Raw genomic sequence first — 16,399 nt, 5'->3', positions numbered from 1 at the left:
CTTAACTAACATATATATAAATGGTGACTATTGTAATAGCTCAAAATTTACCCTTGACTTAATCAACCCCATTGTGAACTGTAATGTCAATGTTTAAAGCAAATTAGCAATTAAGTATACGAGTTCCACGCTTCCTGTCAAACATTGGAGTTTCTCTGATTCGCAAGTTTAATTTTTTTTTTTTTTAATTTCCTGTCAATTGTTTTTGGTCCTGTGAGTTTGGTGATGTTTTAGGTAGATAGCAATGCTATAATAAACTGCTAAAGTGCTACTGATGTCACTTTAGAGGTATTATCTATTATGGAAGATACTAAAATTTGGTGCATGGATGCACTCGGAGTATTATTATTTATTTGAGAATGTCTTTTTTTTTTTAATATAATGGTATCTCATTTGGACAGTAAAGATAAGAACAAGAAGCCGAAAACCTGATTGTTGTTCAAGTTAAATTCAAGCCTTTCTATTGAAGGTTGGAGATTAATTTTGCAACATAATAGAACTGTTTGGTCTAGATGAGTTGATATTTGTTGCTTTATTAATTTAGATTGAATGATACAGGGAATTTAGTAACATTGTTCAGAACACATGTGGTTAATCTTTAGGTGCCATTTTGATCTCTTATTTGAAATTCTAACCAAGATACTTGATTGTTGTTCTATTTGAAGGTTTTCTCAAATTCAGCAAGAGTTGGAGGCTTAGATGGAGTATTGATACCTTGGGCAAGAAGATTAAACACGGTAACTTTACTTACTTTATGATGTTCTATTTTCATTTGGTTGGTTAATGATTGAACAATGAGAAGTTGATGAGGATACATCAACCCTATATTTTCATTGCACTTACCGGTAGAAATTGCTAATTAAATCTTGATATTGGTTCAATTTTATAGTGTTTTGCATCAGTTTTGCATACTGCTCTTACTAAGTAATGATTTTATTATAAGTAAACTCGAGAAGTTTAGAGATTTTTTTTTATCTATGAGTGTTGTTACTTTCTTCCAGTCCACTAACCAAGGTTTATTTAAATGCTAGGATCCTGTAAGCATCCGTTTTGCAATTGGTTATGTACTAAAGTACCTCTTTTGTTACATGAATGACAGGAAACTTGTGGAGATTGCAAGGGTAAGAGAGAAAGGGAGCTCAAAAAGCTGCTGGAAAATTTTAATAGCAAACGAAGGTTAGTAAATTCAACCCTACAATTGATTCTTTGAACTTGGTTAATTTAATGGGGTTGATAAGTTGCTTTGTTGAATGCTTAAACTTTGTGGCAAGATATAATATGGGTTGTTGATGAGAATTTTATCTATATATATATGCTTAAACTTTGGATTTTGAATGTTGTGTATTTGTATGTGTTGTGGAACAGCGGAATGATATGCTATTTGTTGTCTTCTTTATTTAGATGGAAGATAGGTCTTGGATGCATGCAGATAAAAGATCTTTAGCTTATGAGTTAGGGGTGGGAAGTTTCTTGAAGTTTGCTTTAGAAAATGTGAAAAATCCTAACAATGTTGCTTGTCCATGTTCAAAATGTGGCAATATGGATTTCTTTCCTATCTCTGTTATCAAGACTCATTTGTATTATAATGGGGTTGATGAAACTTATAAGGTATGGAAGTGGCATGGGGAGAGAGAAGATACGTCTTCGGGTAGTAGTGAAGATTCAGCCTCAGGTTCAATTGAATCTGAATCTGTGGGTGGGAATGTTGGGGTAGATTGTACAATGGATGGGTCTGATGAGGAGGATGAGTTTTCATCAGAGTGCAATGATTTTAAGGAGTTTGTTGAGGATGCAAATAAGCCATTATACCCTGGCTGTGTACGATTCACAAAGTTGAGTGTGTTGGTGAAGTTGTATAATTTAAAAGCTAAACATGGAATGAGCGATGCAGCTTATTCTGATTGGTTGATTGCTTTTGGTGAGCTTCTTCCCGAAGGTAATGAAATTCCTACATCTGTTTACGAGGCCAAGAAGACTTTGGGGGCACTAGGGATGGATTATAGGAAGATACATGCATGTCCTAATGACTGCATTTTGTACAGAAAACAGTACACAGATAATGTCAATTGTCCTACATGTGGCGTCTCTAGGTGGAAAGTGGGAAAAAATTCCAAGGAGAGAGAGGGTGTACCCGCTAAGGTACTCTGGTATTTTCCACCGATTCCTAGGTTTAAGAGAATGTTTCAATCTACAAAAACATCTAGTAGTTTGACTTGGCATGCCACTGATAGACTAAAAGATGGGTTAATGCGTCACCCGGCTGATGCGTTGACCTGGAAATCAGTTGATGAGAAGTGGCCCGAGTTTGGTTTAGAGTCAAGAAACCTTAGGCTTGCGCTATCATCAGATGGCTTTAATCCTCATAGTTCCCTAAGCAGCAAATACAGTTGTTGGCCAGTCATTCTTGTCAACTATAATCTTCCTCCTTGGCTTTGTATGAAAAGAAAATACATGATGTTAACGTTGTTGATTTCCGGGCCTAAACAACCTGGAAATGACATCGATGTCTATTTAGAACCATTAATCGAAGATTTGAAAGTTCTTTGGGAGGGAGTAAAGGGAGTTTATGATGCCTGCAGCAACGAGTATTTTACTCTTAAGGCTGCACTTTTTTGGACAATCAATGACTTCCCAGCCTATGGTAACTTGTCTGGGAGCATTGTTAAAGGGTATAATGCATGCCCAATATGTCTTGAAAAGACATTACCAAAGAGGTTGGTCCATGGAGGGAAGATGGCTTATATGAGGCATAGAAGGTGGAAAGCAAGAAACCATCCTTACCGAAAGCAACGGGCTGCTTTTGATAACCACCAAGAACTTGAGGCTGCTCCTGTTCCATTGAGTGGAGAAGAAGTTCTGAAAAGGATGGAAGATGAAGTGTTAAGTTGGCCATTTGGGAAGAAACATCCTTCTCCTCCGTACAAAGGGGATGAGGATGAAAATAGACCTTGTTGGAAGAAGAAGTCCATCTTTTTTGAACTTGAATACTGGAAATTTCTTCCGGTTCGCCACTGCCTAGATGTGATGCATATTGAAAAAAATGTTTGTGATAGTCTTTTAGGCACATTGTTAAACATTCCAGGAAAAACAAAAGATGGCATCAAGGCCCGTTTAGATCTGGTTGAGATGGGAATTAGAACTGAACTTGCACCTAATCTTGATGGTCCGAAAAAAAATCGCTTTCCATTAGCGAGTTGGAATCTGACCTTAGATGAGAAGAAATTAGTTTGTGGTTGTTTTTGTTGTATGAAGGTCCCTCATAACTACTGTTCGAACATTCACAATCTGGTTTCAATGGATGATCTAAGGCTTAGTGGGATGAAGTCTCATGATTGTCATGTGTTAATGCAACAACTCCTTCCCGTTGCATTAAGGGCTGTATTAGACAAACCGGTTAGAGTTGCTGTTATCAGGTTATGTCTTTTCTTTACTGAGATTTGCAGCAAATCATTTGAGGTATCTAAGCTGCCCAAAATTCAAAGTGATATTGTTGAGACATTGTGCTTGCTTGAGAAGTATTTTCCTCCTTCATTCTTCGACATAATGGTACATTTGACGGTTCACCTAGTGAGAGAAGTTGAATTATGTGGACCAGTTTTCTATCGGTGGATGTATCCGTTTGAAAGATACATGAAGGTTTGTAAGGGTTATGTTCGCAATAGAAATCGTCCTGAGGGTTGTATAGCAGAGAATTACATTGCAGAAGAAGCTGTGGAGTTTTTAGCCGAACGCTTATTGTCCGACCAAACTATTGGAATTCCAAAACAGTGTTCTAAGGAGTGCAAGCCTACTTCTGGTGCTAAAGTGTCCTCTCTCTATGGTAGTGAGTTCAACCAAGCACATCTTTGTGTTCTACAAAACACCGAAGAGTTCAGAGCCTACTTTATGTAAGTCCAATTTTTTGTTTATCTTTTCTCTTCTCTATATTTAATATTAATCTCTTCATAAGATATATTTAACCCTGCAACTTTTTTTGGCTTTTTGTCTGCAGCGAGCATATGGAATATTTGAAGGCAGCTTTTCCGAGGTTCAAAAAGAATAAGAAGTGGCTTAAAGACAAACAAAACAATTCATTTGCAAATTGGGTGAAGATAAGGGTAAGGCATGGGATGTATGAAGTTCTATATCATCTTTTAGCTGCTTTCAATTAGTTAAATGATGCTTGTTTATGTAGGCCTGACTTAGTAATAATTTATCTTTACAGGTGGGGCAACAATTGGATGATCCTGAAAGCAACATATCTGAAACAGTTCGGTGGATTGCGGAAGGACCAAGCCATGAAGTAGCAAGATTCAACAGTTACAAAATCGACGGAGTTCAGTTTTACACAAAGTCACTTGACAATGTTCGAGTGTGTCAGAATAGTGGCGTCTACCTAGAGGCTGAAGCTATGGTTGTTGCTAGTGCTAGGGACAGAAAACCTGTAGATGATGATATGAGCTTCTATGGGGTGATAGATGAAATTTGGGAGCTGGATTATGCTAAGTTTAGGCTGCCCCTCTTTAAGTGTGATTGGGTTGAGAGTTCAAAGGGTGTCAAGGTCGACGACCTTGGTTTCACGTTAGTGAATTTGAAAAGGATAGGCCATCTAAATGACATATTTGCTTTGGCTACATCTGTCTATCAAATTTTTTATGTCCAAGATCCTGTGGATCCTAGGTGGTCAGTTGTTCTAAGAGTCCCACAAAGGGATTACAATGACTTGGCTCATGATGATGAGCTTGGAGACACTATAATTGATCATCAGCCCTTCATTGATAGAATGCCATCTATTGAGAGTGGAGAGGGAGAAATAGGTTACATTAGAGCTGAAAGTGAGACCATTTTGGTTAATGAATAATAGAACTGCTCATTGTAATGTTACTTGAAGAATGATTAAGTTTGTTAATGCATGTAATGAATTTCATATTACTGTGCCTTATATGGTTGTTTGTACATGTTTATGTTGAAGTTGGAATCTGACCTGGGTTATTTAGCTAATTTGATTTTTCTTCATTGTACTTATATTCATGACTAATCGGTATTCATTTGAATGTATTTGGATGATGATTGATTTGTTTTTATTTAAATGCTTAGTAGGTAAGCGTCCATTTTGCCTAACTTTTGTACTAAAGTACCTATTTTGTTATATTTTGGCAGGAAACTTGTGGTGATTGAAGGGTAAGAGAGAATGAGAGCTTAACAAGCTACTGGAAAATTTTAATTGCAAAATAAGGTTTGTCAATTAAACTCTACAATTGATTCTATTAACTTTGCTTAATTTAATGGGGTGATAAGATACCAAGTTGAATGCTTAAACTTTGTGGCAGCATATAAAATGGATTCTATGTTGAAATGAAATTACTATTTTATATATATATGTTGTGCAGAGTATAAGTACTATAGTTTCAACTTATTGGTTTTTTGCTTGGTATAGATAATGGTGCATTCAAAGGCTGTGTCATCACCAACAAAGAAGACTTCAAAATCACATAAAGTAAGGAAGTCGAAGTCTTCAAAGACCAAGGATAGGGAATCTGTTTCACAAAGAGATTCTGCTGCAAGTGTGAGTAAAAGAAAGAAGCGCGGGAAGAAGAAGAAGACGCAGGAGGAGGATGAGGGATGTACTGGAGGGTTGAAGCTGCTCAAGCGTCACCGCGTTACAATGTCAAGGATGACAACGGGCAGGATTCTAAAGAAGAAACTTATTGTCCAATTTGATAAGAATGGGGATCCAATAGGGAATAATGCAGATGCACTACAATCCTACATCGGCGTTTTGGCAAGAACCAATATCCCAATTTCAATAGCATCTTGGCCTAATGTATCGAAGACAAAAAAAAACAGTCTATGGGAGAACGTTTTGGTAAGTGTTGATTAATTTTAGTGAGTTTTTAATGTTAGAGCATACTCTAATATTATTTATGCTACTGCAGCTTTCTTTGTTAATTCACATTCATGTTAGAGACATGTCCTAATATTATTTATGCAACTGAAGTTTCTTTTTATTAATTCACAAACATGTTAGAAGCATGTTCTTATATTTTTGCTGCCATCAATGCTTGTTTTTATGCAGACATCATTTGTATTGGGACCTGAATGCAAGAAGATGGTTTTAAAATCTGCTGGAACGAAATGGAGAGAATTTAAGTCAAGACTGACAACATTGTATGTGTTGCCATATTTAGATGCTCCTGAATCTTTACAATTTCCCCCAGATGACTATAGGTTTATAACGGTTGATGACTGGAATGTTTTTGTAAAGGAAAGGACAAGCGAGTCATTTTTGGTACGTTTCTTGATCAAATGTTTAACTACATTTCAGAAAGACATAAGAATAAGATGTGTGCTTATTTATGTAAATGAAATGCAGAAAAAGCATGAGGAACAAAAGGCAAGGCGCCGTAAAAATGTGTATGATCACCATATGTCGCGTAAGGGATACGCGGGATTGAGAGAAGAGCTGGTTAGTACAAATGTCAGATATTTTTAGCTGTAAGGCTACATCATATATCATTTTAATGTAAATCTGATGGAGCTTTTTTGAGATACAGTCTAAAATCGAGCCGGAGAAGGAAATCGATAGAGCAACGCTTTGGGTCAAAGCACGCCAAACCAAACAAGGAACTTTTAAACATGATGTGATTAAAGAAACTGCTGAAAAAATTGTATGTATCTCGTTTCATTTTGCTATTCTAGTTTGCTGTCATTATTGCATTTCTGATATTTAACCTGAAACCTATATTGCATATGGTAGGAGACACTGAAACGCAAGGAACGTGATGGTGAGCTGACCGTAAATGGAAGTAACGATGTGCTGACATTAGCTTTGGGGACTCCGGAGCACACGGGAAGAGTTAGAGGCATAGGGGGTTATGTGTGTAACCCAAATGGATACTTCAACCTTCCAAAACGCAGAAAGGACAACGTTAATGAGTCAATGAGACAAAGTGTGAGGAAGATACTTGAAGAAGAGAAACAGAAATTGGAGGATGAGTTGAGGGAGAAGATATATGCTGAAGAGAGGGAAGTGATAGCGGCCGAGGAGAGGGAAAAGATAGCGGCCGAGGAGAGGGAAAAGATAGGGGCTGAAGAGAGGGAAAAGATAGCAGCTGAAGAGAGGGAAAAGATAATGGCAACTGAAAGGGCAATCTTACTTTCTAGGATTGAACAATTGGAAGCAAGAGTAGATGTAAGGAGCCATGAGGCAGTTACCACTGTTGGCAAAGGAAAAGTTGTGGGCAATGACCACACATCTGGCCAAGCAAGTTGTTCACATGCAAAAGATTCATGTCTTAAGGCTGCTAACAAACAAGACAATGTTGTAGAAGATGGCGCAGTGAAAAATGTTTTGGATGCAATGGAGAAAGAGTTGCTGCAAAATCAGAGGAAGAAGACTTCCAAGGTCAAGGAGTCAGACATTGATTTTGAAGCAGCAATTGAAGAAGTTACCCATGAAGATAATGCCGGGAAGAATCAGTTGCATATTGATAGGGTGATAAATGATAAAGAGGAAATAGAATCGGTGGATTTGACCTTGCTTGATCAAAGAACAAAGGTATATTTAGCTGCATAATTATTTACATATTGTTCTAGTTGCATCTGTGTGTGATTTAATTCTGGAATTCAATAATTTCTAGGCTGGGTTTTTATTATAGTTGATATGTTGAATTGGGTAGCTGCCCAAAATCTGTTGATTGACCACTCATGCTAAAAACAGATTGTTCTTATATTGTTGAACGAGTTTCTGCATATATGTGTGCTCAAGACTGACAAGTGTGTATTATTATTTACTCAATTGTTGGTATATATAGGTAAATCCTACTGAGAAGAAATGCAAGTTAGCATTGGGTTCAACTGACCATATTGTTGCTCTTGCTACGGTTATCACAAGCGATGGTCCATTAGAAGTTTGTCATGGGACTTCATTGGGAGATGACAGATTACGTGTTTCTGTTTATGCTGCTTTGGAGGAAAAGGCTGTGATTCCATTTGTTGTGGAAGATGAGATAACAACAGTAAAGCAAGCTATGGGGAGCTGGGTAATGTGGCCAAAAAAACTGATCATATTTGATGAAAAGGTACATATATTTGTAAATGAACAGCGAGTTTTTATTTTGATATTGTGAGGATTTTCCTATTGGTAACTATCTTGTTTGTTCATTTAGAAAAAAACAAGTGGTAAAGCAAGTAGGAAGCAGAAAAGGAATCATTTTGCGGAAGATGTAGAAGAAGAGTTTGACTTGCAGTCACTCGAATCAAGCTTGCCAGCCGCATTGCAGAAGTTATATGAGTGGGGAAAAGAAGGATTCAAAGATCGGAAAGCTGTTTGCTTTTATAAAGAAGAGCTCGTGTTCGGTATTAATGCTAAGAGCTATCTACTTGGCTTGGATGTTAAAAGGCTTGCAAACATGGCGGAAGTAACAGGAACCATCATAGTGCTGTACATGAGGTAAATTTATTAAGGTAACATGAAGTTTAGAACATTTTTTAGTTATTCGTTAGTATGTGATATATGTATGTTCCCTGTGCTTTAGGTACTTATATGATGTGCTAAAAAAGTCCAAAATGGTAGACATGGTTGGTTTCGTTGACCCAGCCTTGACTGGTGAGATAGGGTGTGGGAGTGCAACAACGAGGTCCCGAAGTATAAAAGATCGCCTCATAAGTGCTTCTCCAAACCAGATTTTCTTAGTGCCTTACAATGCATCGTATGTATATGCTTAGACCAAAGCTTTATTATTCATATATTTGCCGCTTTTACATGCACATGGTTATTTTCCTAAAATGATTTTAATGAACTGTAGTGCTCATTGGGTATTAACTGTGATCGATCCGGACAATGACACTGTCTATTTCATGGATCCGTTAAAAAGACGCCTTGGAGGTAACGGAGAATGGAAAGATATTGTTGACACGTAAGTTGCTCAAAACTTACTTGTTCACTGGAAGTTTGTTCAACTATGCTAGTCCTTTCTATTGTTGGTCACCTTATACATTAATTGTTGGTCTTTTCTAATGTTGATCTGCTTATATATAGTGCCATATCAATGTTTAGAGCGGACCGCAACAAGAAAGGACGAGGTTTTCCTCAATGGAAGAACATGGCAGTATGTGTTTGATATATTCATTTACTTTTGAATAATACTTCAGTCAATAATGAGTAATATATGTATATGTTGTTAATTGATGTTGCACGTTGTGTATTTTTGAAGGGTATTCCATCACAGCCAAATGACAAACAGTGTGGCTATTTTGTGATGAGATATATGAGGGACATCATACATGATACAAACTTGGGTTTTGCAGAAAAGGTAACTGAAGCTTTTCATTTTGAAATAACAAAGTCTACAGGTTTGCTGTTAGTTTTCAAAGTAGTTCGTAGTATAGTTTCAGTTTATCAAATGGCATGGCATGAGTTTAATTTGTGATTTTTAAACTATTACAGTGGGGTAGGAGAGCTAACCATGTTTATAGTCAAGTGGAAATTGATGAAGTCCGTAATGAACTCGCAAGTCATGTGTTGAAGAACATCCTGAAGTTGTAAAGTCTGCAGTTGCTCATGGCCTACACCCTCTGATGTGAAATAGGCAAGAAATGTGTTTTTGTGGTCTGAAGTGATGATTTAAAGTACATTTCTTCACTTATTTTTCCATTGGAGTAGCATATATAGATGTGCTCCTTATTTTGCTATTGGAGTAGCATATACAGATGTGCTCCTTATTTTGCATTGTGTAATCCATTTAGGTACAATCATGTGGGTTATAACAATATTAGATTGATCTATATATACATTAATCTAATTACTGTTCATTTGGTAATTACTGATTTTGGGACTGTCGTGTGAAAGCCTACATCTAGCCAATTTTCTATTATCTGAGTTCAAAACAGACAATGGATGCTTACAAGCAAAAAGAGTGGTGTGAGTAAAAGTCCGACAACGCGCACAAAAAATAAACAACCGTCGTCTGAAAACAAAACAGACAATGGATGCTTACAAGCAAAAAGAGTGGTGTGAGTAAAAGTCCGACAACGCGCACAAAAATAAACAACCGTCGTCTGAAAACAAAACAGACAATGGATGCTTACAAGCAAAAAGAGTGGTGTGAATGAAAGTCCCACAACGCGCACAAAAATAAACAACCGTCGTCTGAAAACAAAACAGACAATGGATGCTTACAAGCAAAAAGAGTGGTGTGAATAAAAGTCCCACAACGCGCACAAAATAAACAACCGTCGTCTGAATTCAAAACAGATAACAGCTGCCTTGTAAAGAGCGTTGTGTGACTTAAACTCACACAACGGCCACAAAATAAAGCGACGTGTAATTTGCAATCACACAACAGCTGCTAAGTGTACCCGTTGTCTGAATAATAGTCACACAACAGCTAATGCTGTCGACAGGCTGCCCACATGCTGCCGGCACGCTGCCGAGCCCTTCACACGACGGTTCTCTACAATCGATCTTCATCAGACGGCGCCTCGATAGACGACGCTTTACCTCCATATCAGACGACGGTTTTTAGCCGTCGTCTGATTCAATTTTTGTAGTAGTGTAGGTTTTCCTTTAAGATTCCTAATAATTTTCACCCATAAAAATATGTCATATATCTCTAATAAACAGAGATATTCAGTTAATACTCGTCGGTGGGTTTCTAAAAGGAATTCGGGCCTCAAATCATGGATTTCCGTCAAAGTGTCAGATTCTCGGACTGCTCGACCTTGCTGTACTAAATCGGCCATAACTTTTTGTAGCAAAATGGTATGAATGAACCGTTAAAAGTTCTGGAAATTAGACATCCGAAGCTTTCCAAGCATATAAAGTTCACTGTCTGATTCATGCTGAGATGCTCTCAGCTTCATGTCGAAGTTGATTGATCTGCACAGGCAGATTTATTGATTTAGCTTCCTTTCTTCTACTTTGCTCCATAACACCTACAAAACATAAAAGTAAAGTAAATGACTCAAATAGATGGAAAACTAGCTAAGAAAACTTGAAGAAATCAACACAAAATCATGTACATTTATGAGCGTATCACGAGGGCGTTACCCTTGCTTCACTGGTTCGCAACTAGGTTGCAGGTAGGTTTGCTCCGGAGAGGCTTTGATAATCTGTTTGATTGATTGAAGAGTTGTCCTTTGTTGTGTCGTCTTTAGCCTCTATATATAGGCTGCTGCAGATTCTCCTTCTAAATAGGAATGCAATACTATATTTTAGGCCACAATTATTGGCCTTGAATCAAATCAAAACTCTTAATAGTTTTGATAACTATCGTAGGCAATTAATAATTATCCTCCTCTGTCGCCGAAAGGATAATTGCCTCTTGGAGTCCTGGACGTAATATTCTCTGATGCGAACTGTTATATATATATATTGCCCACTGAGCCATGCAGCTTGCCTAATTAACTTGTATATATATCTTCTTTGATATTCGCGAGCAAGCATATATATATATTGGCAACAAATAGTTGATGGTCTACCATGCTATGCCTTCCTTAATTGCAATATGTGAGTAGCCTTGATTCTTGCATGGCTCATGTACGTCCATGATCCTTTCCTTGATTACCACAATCAACCATGATTGCATGCTCCTATATATGCCATTGCACATTAATTGCACGGGAATATATGAATATTGCAGGGCCACGTGATTGCTCTCTCTTTGCACAATCTTGGTAATCAACCAAATAAACCACCATTAATTAGTAAATATATGATAATTAATAGTAGATCGATGAATATCCAGTCTTGCTTCAAAATTGCTTGGCCTCCAAATAGGCTTTATTTAGCCTCTAAACAATATATTTCGAACTCGTCAGAAATATACTGCTTAGGCCACCGATATTGGCCCGATTTCTTCGAGTCCCCCTCATCGGGAAAAAATGTTAATTTTGGATTCAAACAGTGGGATTGGGAAAATGAAGACAATGGAGGTACCATGGAATACTTTATGCAACATCTGATAGTTGAGGTTCTGTCTGGTAATGTTCTTATTTTTGTTTCTAAATGAGGTTTGAGGAGAAAATGTGTGAATGATAATAACGGGATTGGAGAAGAAAGATGATGGACACGAGGAAGGAGCAAAAATAAATGTATATGCAAGTCATAGAATAAAAATGAAAATTAATTGAAGGATGATCATGGGTTACCACAGTAGAGAATATTAGACAATGGAGAAAATCTGCTAAACCTTCCCGCTGCTCACCCAGTTCGGACCCATCCATACTCTTCTAGATTTCTAGTCTTCTTCTAGAAAGCACTGCGTTCCAACATTACTGCTCAGGCCGGTTCTTAGTTAAGCGTTTCAATTTCAAAGGTGTTGCCTTTTCCAAACATAGTAGCAGGTTATCTGGTTTGGCTTCCGAATTCCCACTACCACTGCCGAATTTCCAAACATAGTAGCAGGTTATCAGTAGAATGATATGTAAATGGGCAATAAATGAAAAATCAGTAACTGTTTTTAAAGGTTTTAATTTTCTAATGTGTGCAATGATTTCACATTCTCAACAGTCACAGGAGTAACATTGGTAGTTTGGTACGGTGTTGGGATATAACTCTTGGATGCTATAAATGACTTTAGGACATTTTTGAAAAAAATTTACTATATACTAAAGCTCCTACACTATTCATTTTACTGTTTATCTTGGGGGTGAGAAATGACGCTTTTGTCCTCTATTTTTCCTCAACTTACGGCGCTGCCATGATCGTACGAATATCTGTTTTCAATTGTTCTGGAAACCTCCATTTACACCGACTTCAATTATCTCGATCTCTAACTGAGTCGGCGATGTGAGTGATGGGTTAGACTTTCAACTCTCGCGTCTGTTTCTGATCTTCTTTCTTTTTTTATAAGGGATTATTAGTCTTTGTCCTATCTGATCCAAGATAGGCTTGATGTATTTCTCTTTGTGAGCTCTTTTGGGAATTGGAGGAGGACGAACACAATATTAAAACAAATTGATTGAGGTATGAAGCTGTGTTTTTGTTTCTGTTTTAGAACTGGGTATTTGGTTCAAACTTATCAATAAAGCATCAAAATTTTGACCACAATTGATTTTGATTTTGATCATCAAGATTGAGATTTTATTGATTTTGATAGGTCATTGAAAGGGTTTCCATATTTTTGTTTTTGCAGGCAATGGAAGAGATGAGTTTTGTAGGCAATGGAAGTCTCGCTTTATATATAGAGTTTTAAGCCAAAGCAGCCACCGAGGCCTCTCCATTTCCATTGATTCAGTCTCCCCAAGCTAAAACTCCCCCTCTGAGGTAAATACCCATTTTTCCCTTTCTTTATTTACATTTCAAGGTATGTGCTTTTGTTCTATTGCTCTGTTTGGCTGCTCAGAAACTGAAATAACTGTAATTTGGATTTCACAGCACTTGGGAATTCATCAAAGTTTGGTTTTTGATTAAAGGTTTCAACTTCCTTGCCTCTAGAACTGAAATGAATGAGTATATTCATAGTGTTTAGTGATAATTGGACATACAGTTGCTTAGTAATTACTGTAAATTGTGATCATAGGAAACAAGAACAGCATAATGTTATGATTTTGGACAAAAATTGTTTACTTTTAATGAGAATTGATTTCAAATTATTCCTTCAACAACAACAAATAGTGATAACCTTTATGCCCAAGATTTAGATATAAGAAAGAAATTATCTGCATTCTAGGTGTTTAATAATTAAATGGGTAAGGTTGGGGGATCTCACAAAGTTCAATTTCTTTATTACTTGACAGAATTATTTGTTTGCTTTTAAGAATCTTATATTATTTCTCTCCAACAACAATTATTAGATTTGTAATTGGAATTGAATAATAGCATAAATGGCATAAACAAAACCACAAAGGAACCTAGCTAGCTCAATGACAATGTCTTTCTATTGTGGGGACTGTGAACAGAGCCTTTGAATCGTTTTGTTCGATGAGTTGGTCCAGGATAAAGCCGTCAAGATATTGATCAATCTAATGGCTCTCATGCATGTTATTGGAACTTCCTCTCAGGTTGGCCTCCTCAAAATTCATTTGGGTTAACTGAAATTGTGGGTATTTCAGGTTCATTTATTATTCGGAACTAAATACTATCTTCAAATTTTACTGGTATGACACATCAGCAACTTATTGATCATGGACACCAAATGATGGATGAGACTGATCAAGCGATTGATAGAGCACAAAGGTTGGTTCATCTTCAATATCTGATTTCATCACTAGACAAACATTTGTTCCTTCTCCGAGGCATTGTTATAACTTTAATTCATTTTTAAGTTGAACTTTCCTTCTCTCTCTTTATAATAGGTTCTTCATCAGACTATCAACTGAGGACTATGACTTTGAATGCTTTTGGGGTTTTCTACAGTATATGCAGGTTTTAAGTTCTGATTTTTAGTGAAGATACTACTAAGGTAAAGACATACTAATTTCTCTATTTCCATCATTTTTCCTCTTTTTTCCCCCTAATTCCTTTCGAATTTTTATTTTTGTCAGCTGGTTTCGATATTTTTTGTTATTAGTATATGTTTATTTCTCAACTGTTTTTATGTTGTTACCTTTTCTACAGCTTCCTCTGCCATATCTTAAAGTCTGATATCTTACTGTACGACCAGTATGGAAACCAATTGCATGTCATAGTGATTGGCTATGATCACAATTTATTTTTAACAATGAAGGGATTCAACAGGTAATTCTTTATATCGATTCATAATTCTTCATTTATTTAGTGTGTGTATTAAGAAAAGAAAAATTACGTGCACACCTAAACCCTATCTAAATCCCTTCAGCAGGTCACCAAGGGTGACGAAAAGCAAGCAGAAGATCAGGAGATACAGTTATGAAAGTTAATATTCTAGATATATGTTCTGTTACAGTTTGGCACCAGATATGAGATCAATGAAATTTATGTAACGTTTTTCTCCTTGATTGATAAAATGATTAATCACTGCAGCTATTGGTCTCTGTTACTATACTTTGATAACATTGCAGACTAGAAATTGTCCCTCTCTCCTTCTCTCGCTCTGTTCAACATTTTCTTTCTTTCTTTCTGGGCTTTGTGCTCTGAATTTGAGTTTGTTTTCTAATTGGTTCTTTGATTTTTATAAGGGATACCAAAGTTCTTGGTTTATGGACCCAAAGCAGGGATACAAAGAAGAATGAAAATCCTAAAAAGGCTTGCATTTAGGTTATTTGGAAGCCTAAAACATGCCAGAGTGGTGAGTTTTTGCAACTATGTTTGTGCTTTAATTTGTTGTAATTTGCATATAGTAGCTAAGTTTGCTAACTAATTTTGGTGAGTCTTGTTATTGCTATCAAAGTTTTGCTAGATTTTTTGTGCATGATATAGGAAAAACATAAAGGGAATATGAGATGATATTGAAAAAGACCTTGCAAAGCATCTGTATACTGACTCTCAATCCAAACACTACGACCTCAGTTATTATCCAGGTGCGGTGGTCTTATATCATGCAAAATAATTTATTCCTTTGAATCGTGAACATTTTGATTTCCACTTGAAGTGACTGTAACTGAGGACTTATAGTGAAAATTCCTTTTCGTTAACACACAAGTTTTGTTTATCTAAATTAGTCCATTCTTTTGAAAATCATTTTTAAAGATTGTTACTTTGATGGGGCTACTGATGGTAAATATGTTGTGAATATGGATATTGGACTATGTTACTTAGAAGGTAAGAGTTGCCAAGAACTGGAACTCTGTTTTGGTTTTAAGCCTTGGCATGGAAATGCTTCTGCCAATTCAAAGTTATGTATTAAAGACAAATAAGCAAGATACTACTGTACTTTCTCCAACCCATAAGATTATTGATTCTGCATTAGAATATTATGCGTTATGAAAAAGGAAATGATGAAGGAAAGCCCACATTACACTGATGGGGTTCACTCCTCTCTTAGAGCGTGGTGATTCTTCATATATTTTTGAACCTGATCAGTCTGATCTTTCCCAAGATGAGGAAGAAAACTTGTGCAAAACCCTATTGCCACCATACATCTTTCCAAAGCTTGAAGATGTCGTTTATACAGACCCTCCTGCAAATTCATATAATTTTGGGTTCCCAATGGAAGATCATGCCTTTTGGTCCTGGTCTGACTAGGATTTCTTTGGTATATATAATTCATGCGCTATAGTGTTCTTATTTGATAGTATGTCATATAAGTGAGAATAAGTAATGAAGCTAGCCAAGCAGCATCAATGGCACCCTGATCTAGATGTGGTGGTGGGTTTAGGTTTCAGTTGAAAGAGAAAAATTACCGTGCTTGCCCCATTTGTAATCTTATCAAGGAATTGCGGTTCTGTAGTGTTTCATCGCTTCATGTACCATTATTGTATGAAATGTAATTAAATAAAAGTTCTCTTATGTAAGTTAAGCTTGATAGAAATGCCATTTCATTTCAGCTCCACACCTCCA

The 16,399-nt window shown here is 36.7% G+C and overlaps 3 protein-coding genes and 3 long non-coding RNA genes across 8 annotated transcripts; all 6 read left to right on the top strand.

Annotated features, from left to right (window-relative positions):
* Positions 1-666: 666 nt before the first annotated feature.
* LOC121050053 lies at positions 667-1,502 on the top strand. Its single transcript, XR_005801664.1, has 3 exons — positions 667-737; positions 1,100-1,176; positions 1,402-1,502. It is a non-coding gene; the product is annotated as an uncharacterized LOC121050053 (long non-coding RNA).
* Positions 1,503-1,539: 37 nt separating this feature from the next.
* Positions 1,540-4,840, top strand: LOC112170658. Its single transcript, XM_024307993.2, has 3 exons — positions 1,540-3,887; positions 3,992-4,097; positions 4,205-4,840. The coding sequence occupies exons 1-3, from the start codon at positions 1,540-1,542 to the stop codon at positions 4,838-4,840; spliced, it is 3,090 nt and encodes a 1,029-aa protein (XP_024163761.2).
* A 1,506-nt stretch (positions 4,841-6,346) lies between these two features.
* On the top strand, positions 6,347-7,322 carry LOC112170657 (caldesmon-like). Its single transcript, XM_024307992.1, has 4 exons — positions 6,347-6,445; positions 6,534-6,647; positions 6,737-7,243; positions 7,308-7,322. Exons 1-4 carry the CDS (start codon positions 6,347-6,349, stop codon positions 7,320-7,322), a joined length of 735 nt encoding a protein of 244 aa, XP_024163760.1.
* A 687-nt stretch (positions 7,323-8,009) lies between these two features.
* LOC112170656 lies at positions 8,010-9,526 on the top strand. Its single transcript, XM_024307991.2, has 7 exons — positions 8,010-8,060; positions 8,148-8,431; positions 8,517-8,690; positions 8,787-8,897; positions 9,020-9,089; positions 9,195-9,293; positions 9,428-9,526. The coding sequence occupies exons 1-7, from the start codon at positions 8,010-8,012 to the stop codon at positions 9,524-9,526; spliced, it is 888 nt and encodes a 295-aa protein (XP_024163759.1).
* Positions 9,527-13,190: 3,664 nt separating this feature from the next.
* On the top strand, positions 13,191-14,958 carry LOC112174042. Of its 3 annotated transcripts, XR_005802535.1 has the most exons (7): positions 13,191-13,246; positions 13,358-13,395; positions 13,882-13,983; positions 14,094-14,158; positions 14,278-14,384; positions 14,540-14,659; positions 14,760-14,958. It is a non-coding gene; the product is annotated as an uncharacterized LOC112174042 (long non-coding RNA). The 3 variants fall into 3 exon arrangements; XR_005802536.1 differs by lacking the exon at positions 13,358-13,395 and having other exon boundaries at positions 14,763-14,958; XR_005802534.1 differs by lacking the exon at positions 13,358-13,395.
* A 277-nt stretch (positions 14,959-15,235) lies between these two features.
* LOC121049650 lies at positions 15,236-16,399 on the top strand. The gene is made up of 2 exons (XR_005800965.1): positions 15,236-15,420; positions 15,832-16,399. It is a non-coding gene; the product is annotated as an uncharacterized LOC121049650 (long non-coding RNA).

The sequence above is a fragment of the Rosa chinensis genome, chromosome 6, assembly GCF_002994745.2.
Source record: "Rosa chinensis cultivar Old Blush chromosome 6, RchiOBHm-V2, whole genome shotgun sequence".
In the NCBI taxonomy this organism is placed as follows: Eukaryota; Viridiplantae; Streptophyta; class Magnoliopsida; order Rosales; family Rosaceae; genus Rosa; species Rosa chinensis.
The sequence above is the reverse complement of the archived record's forward strand: the minus strand, read 5'-3'. Positions and strand labels throughout refer to the sequence as shown.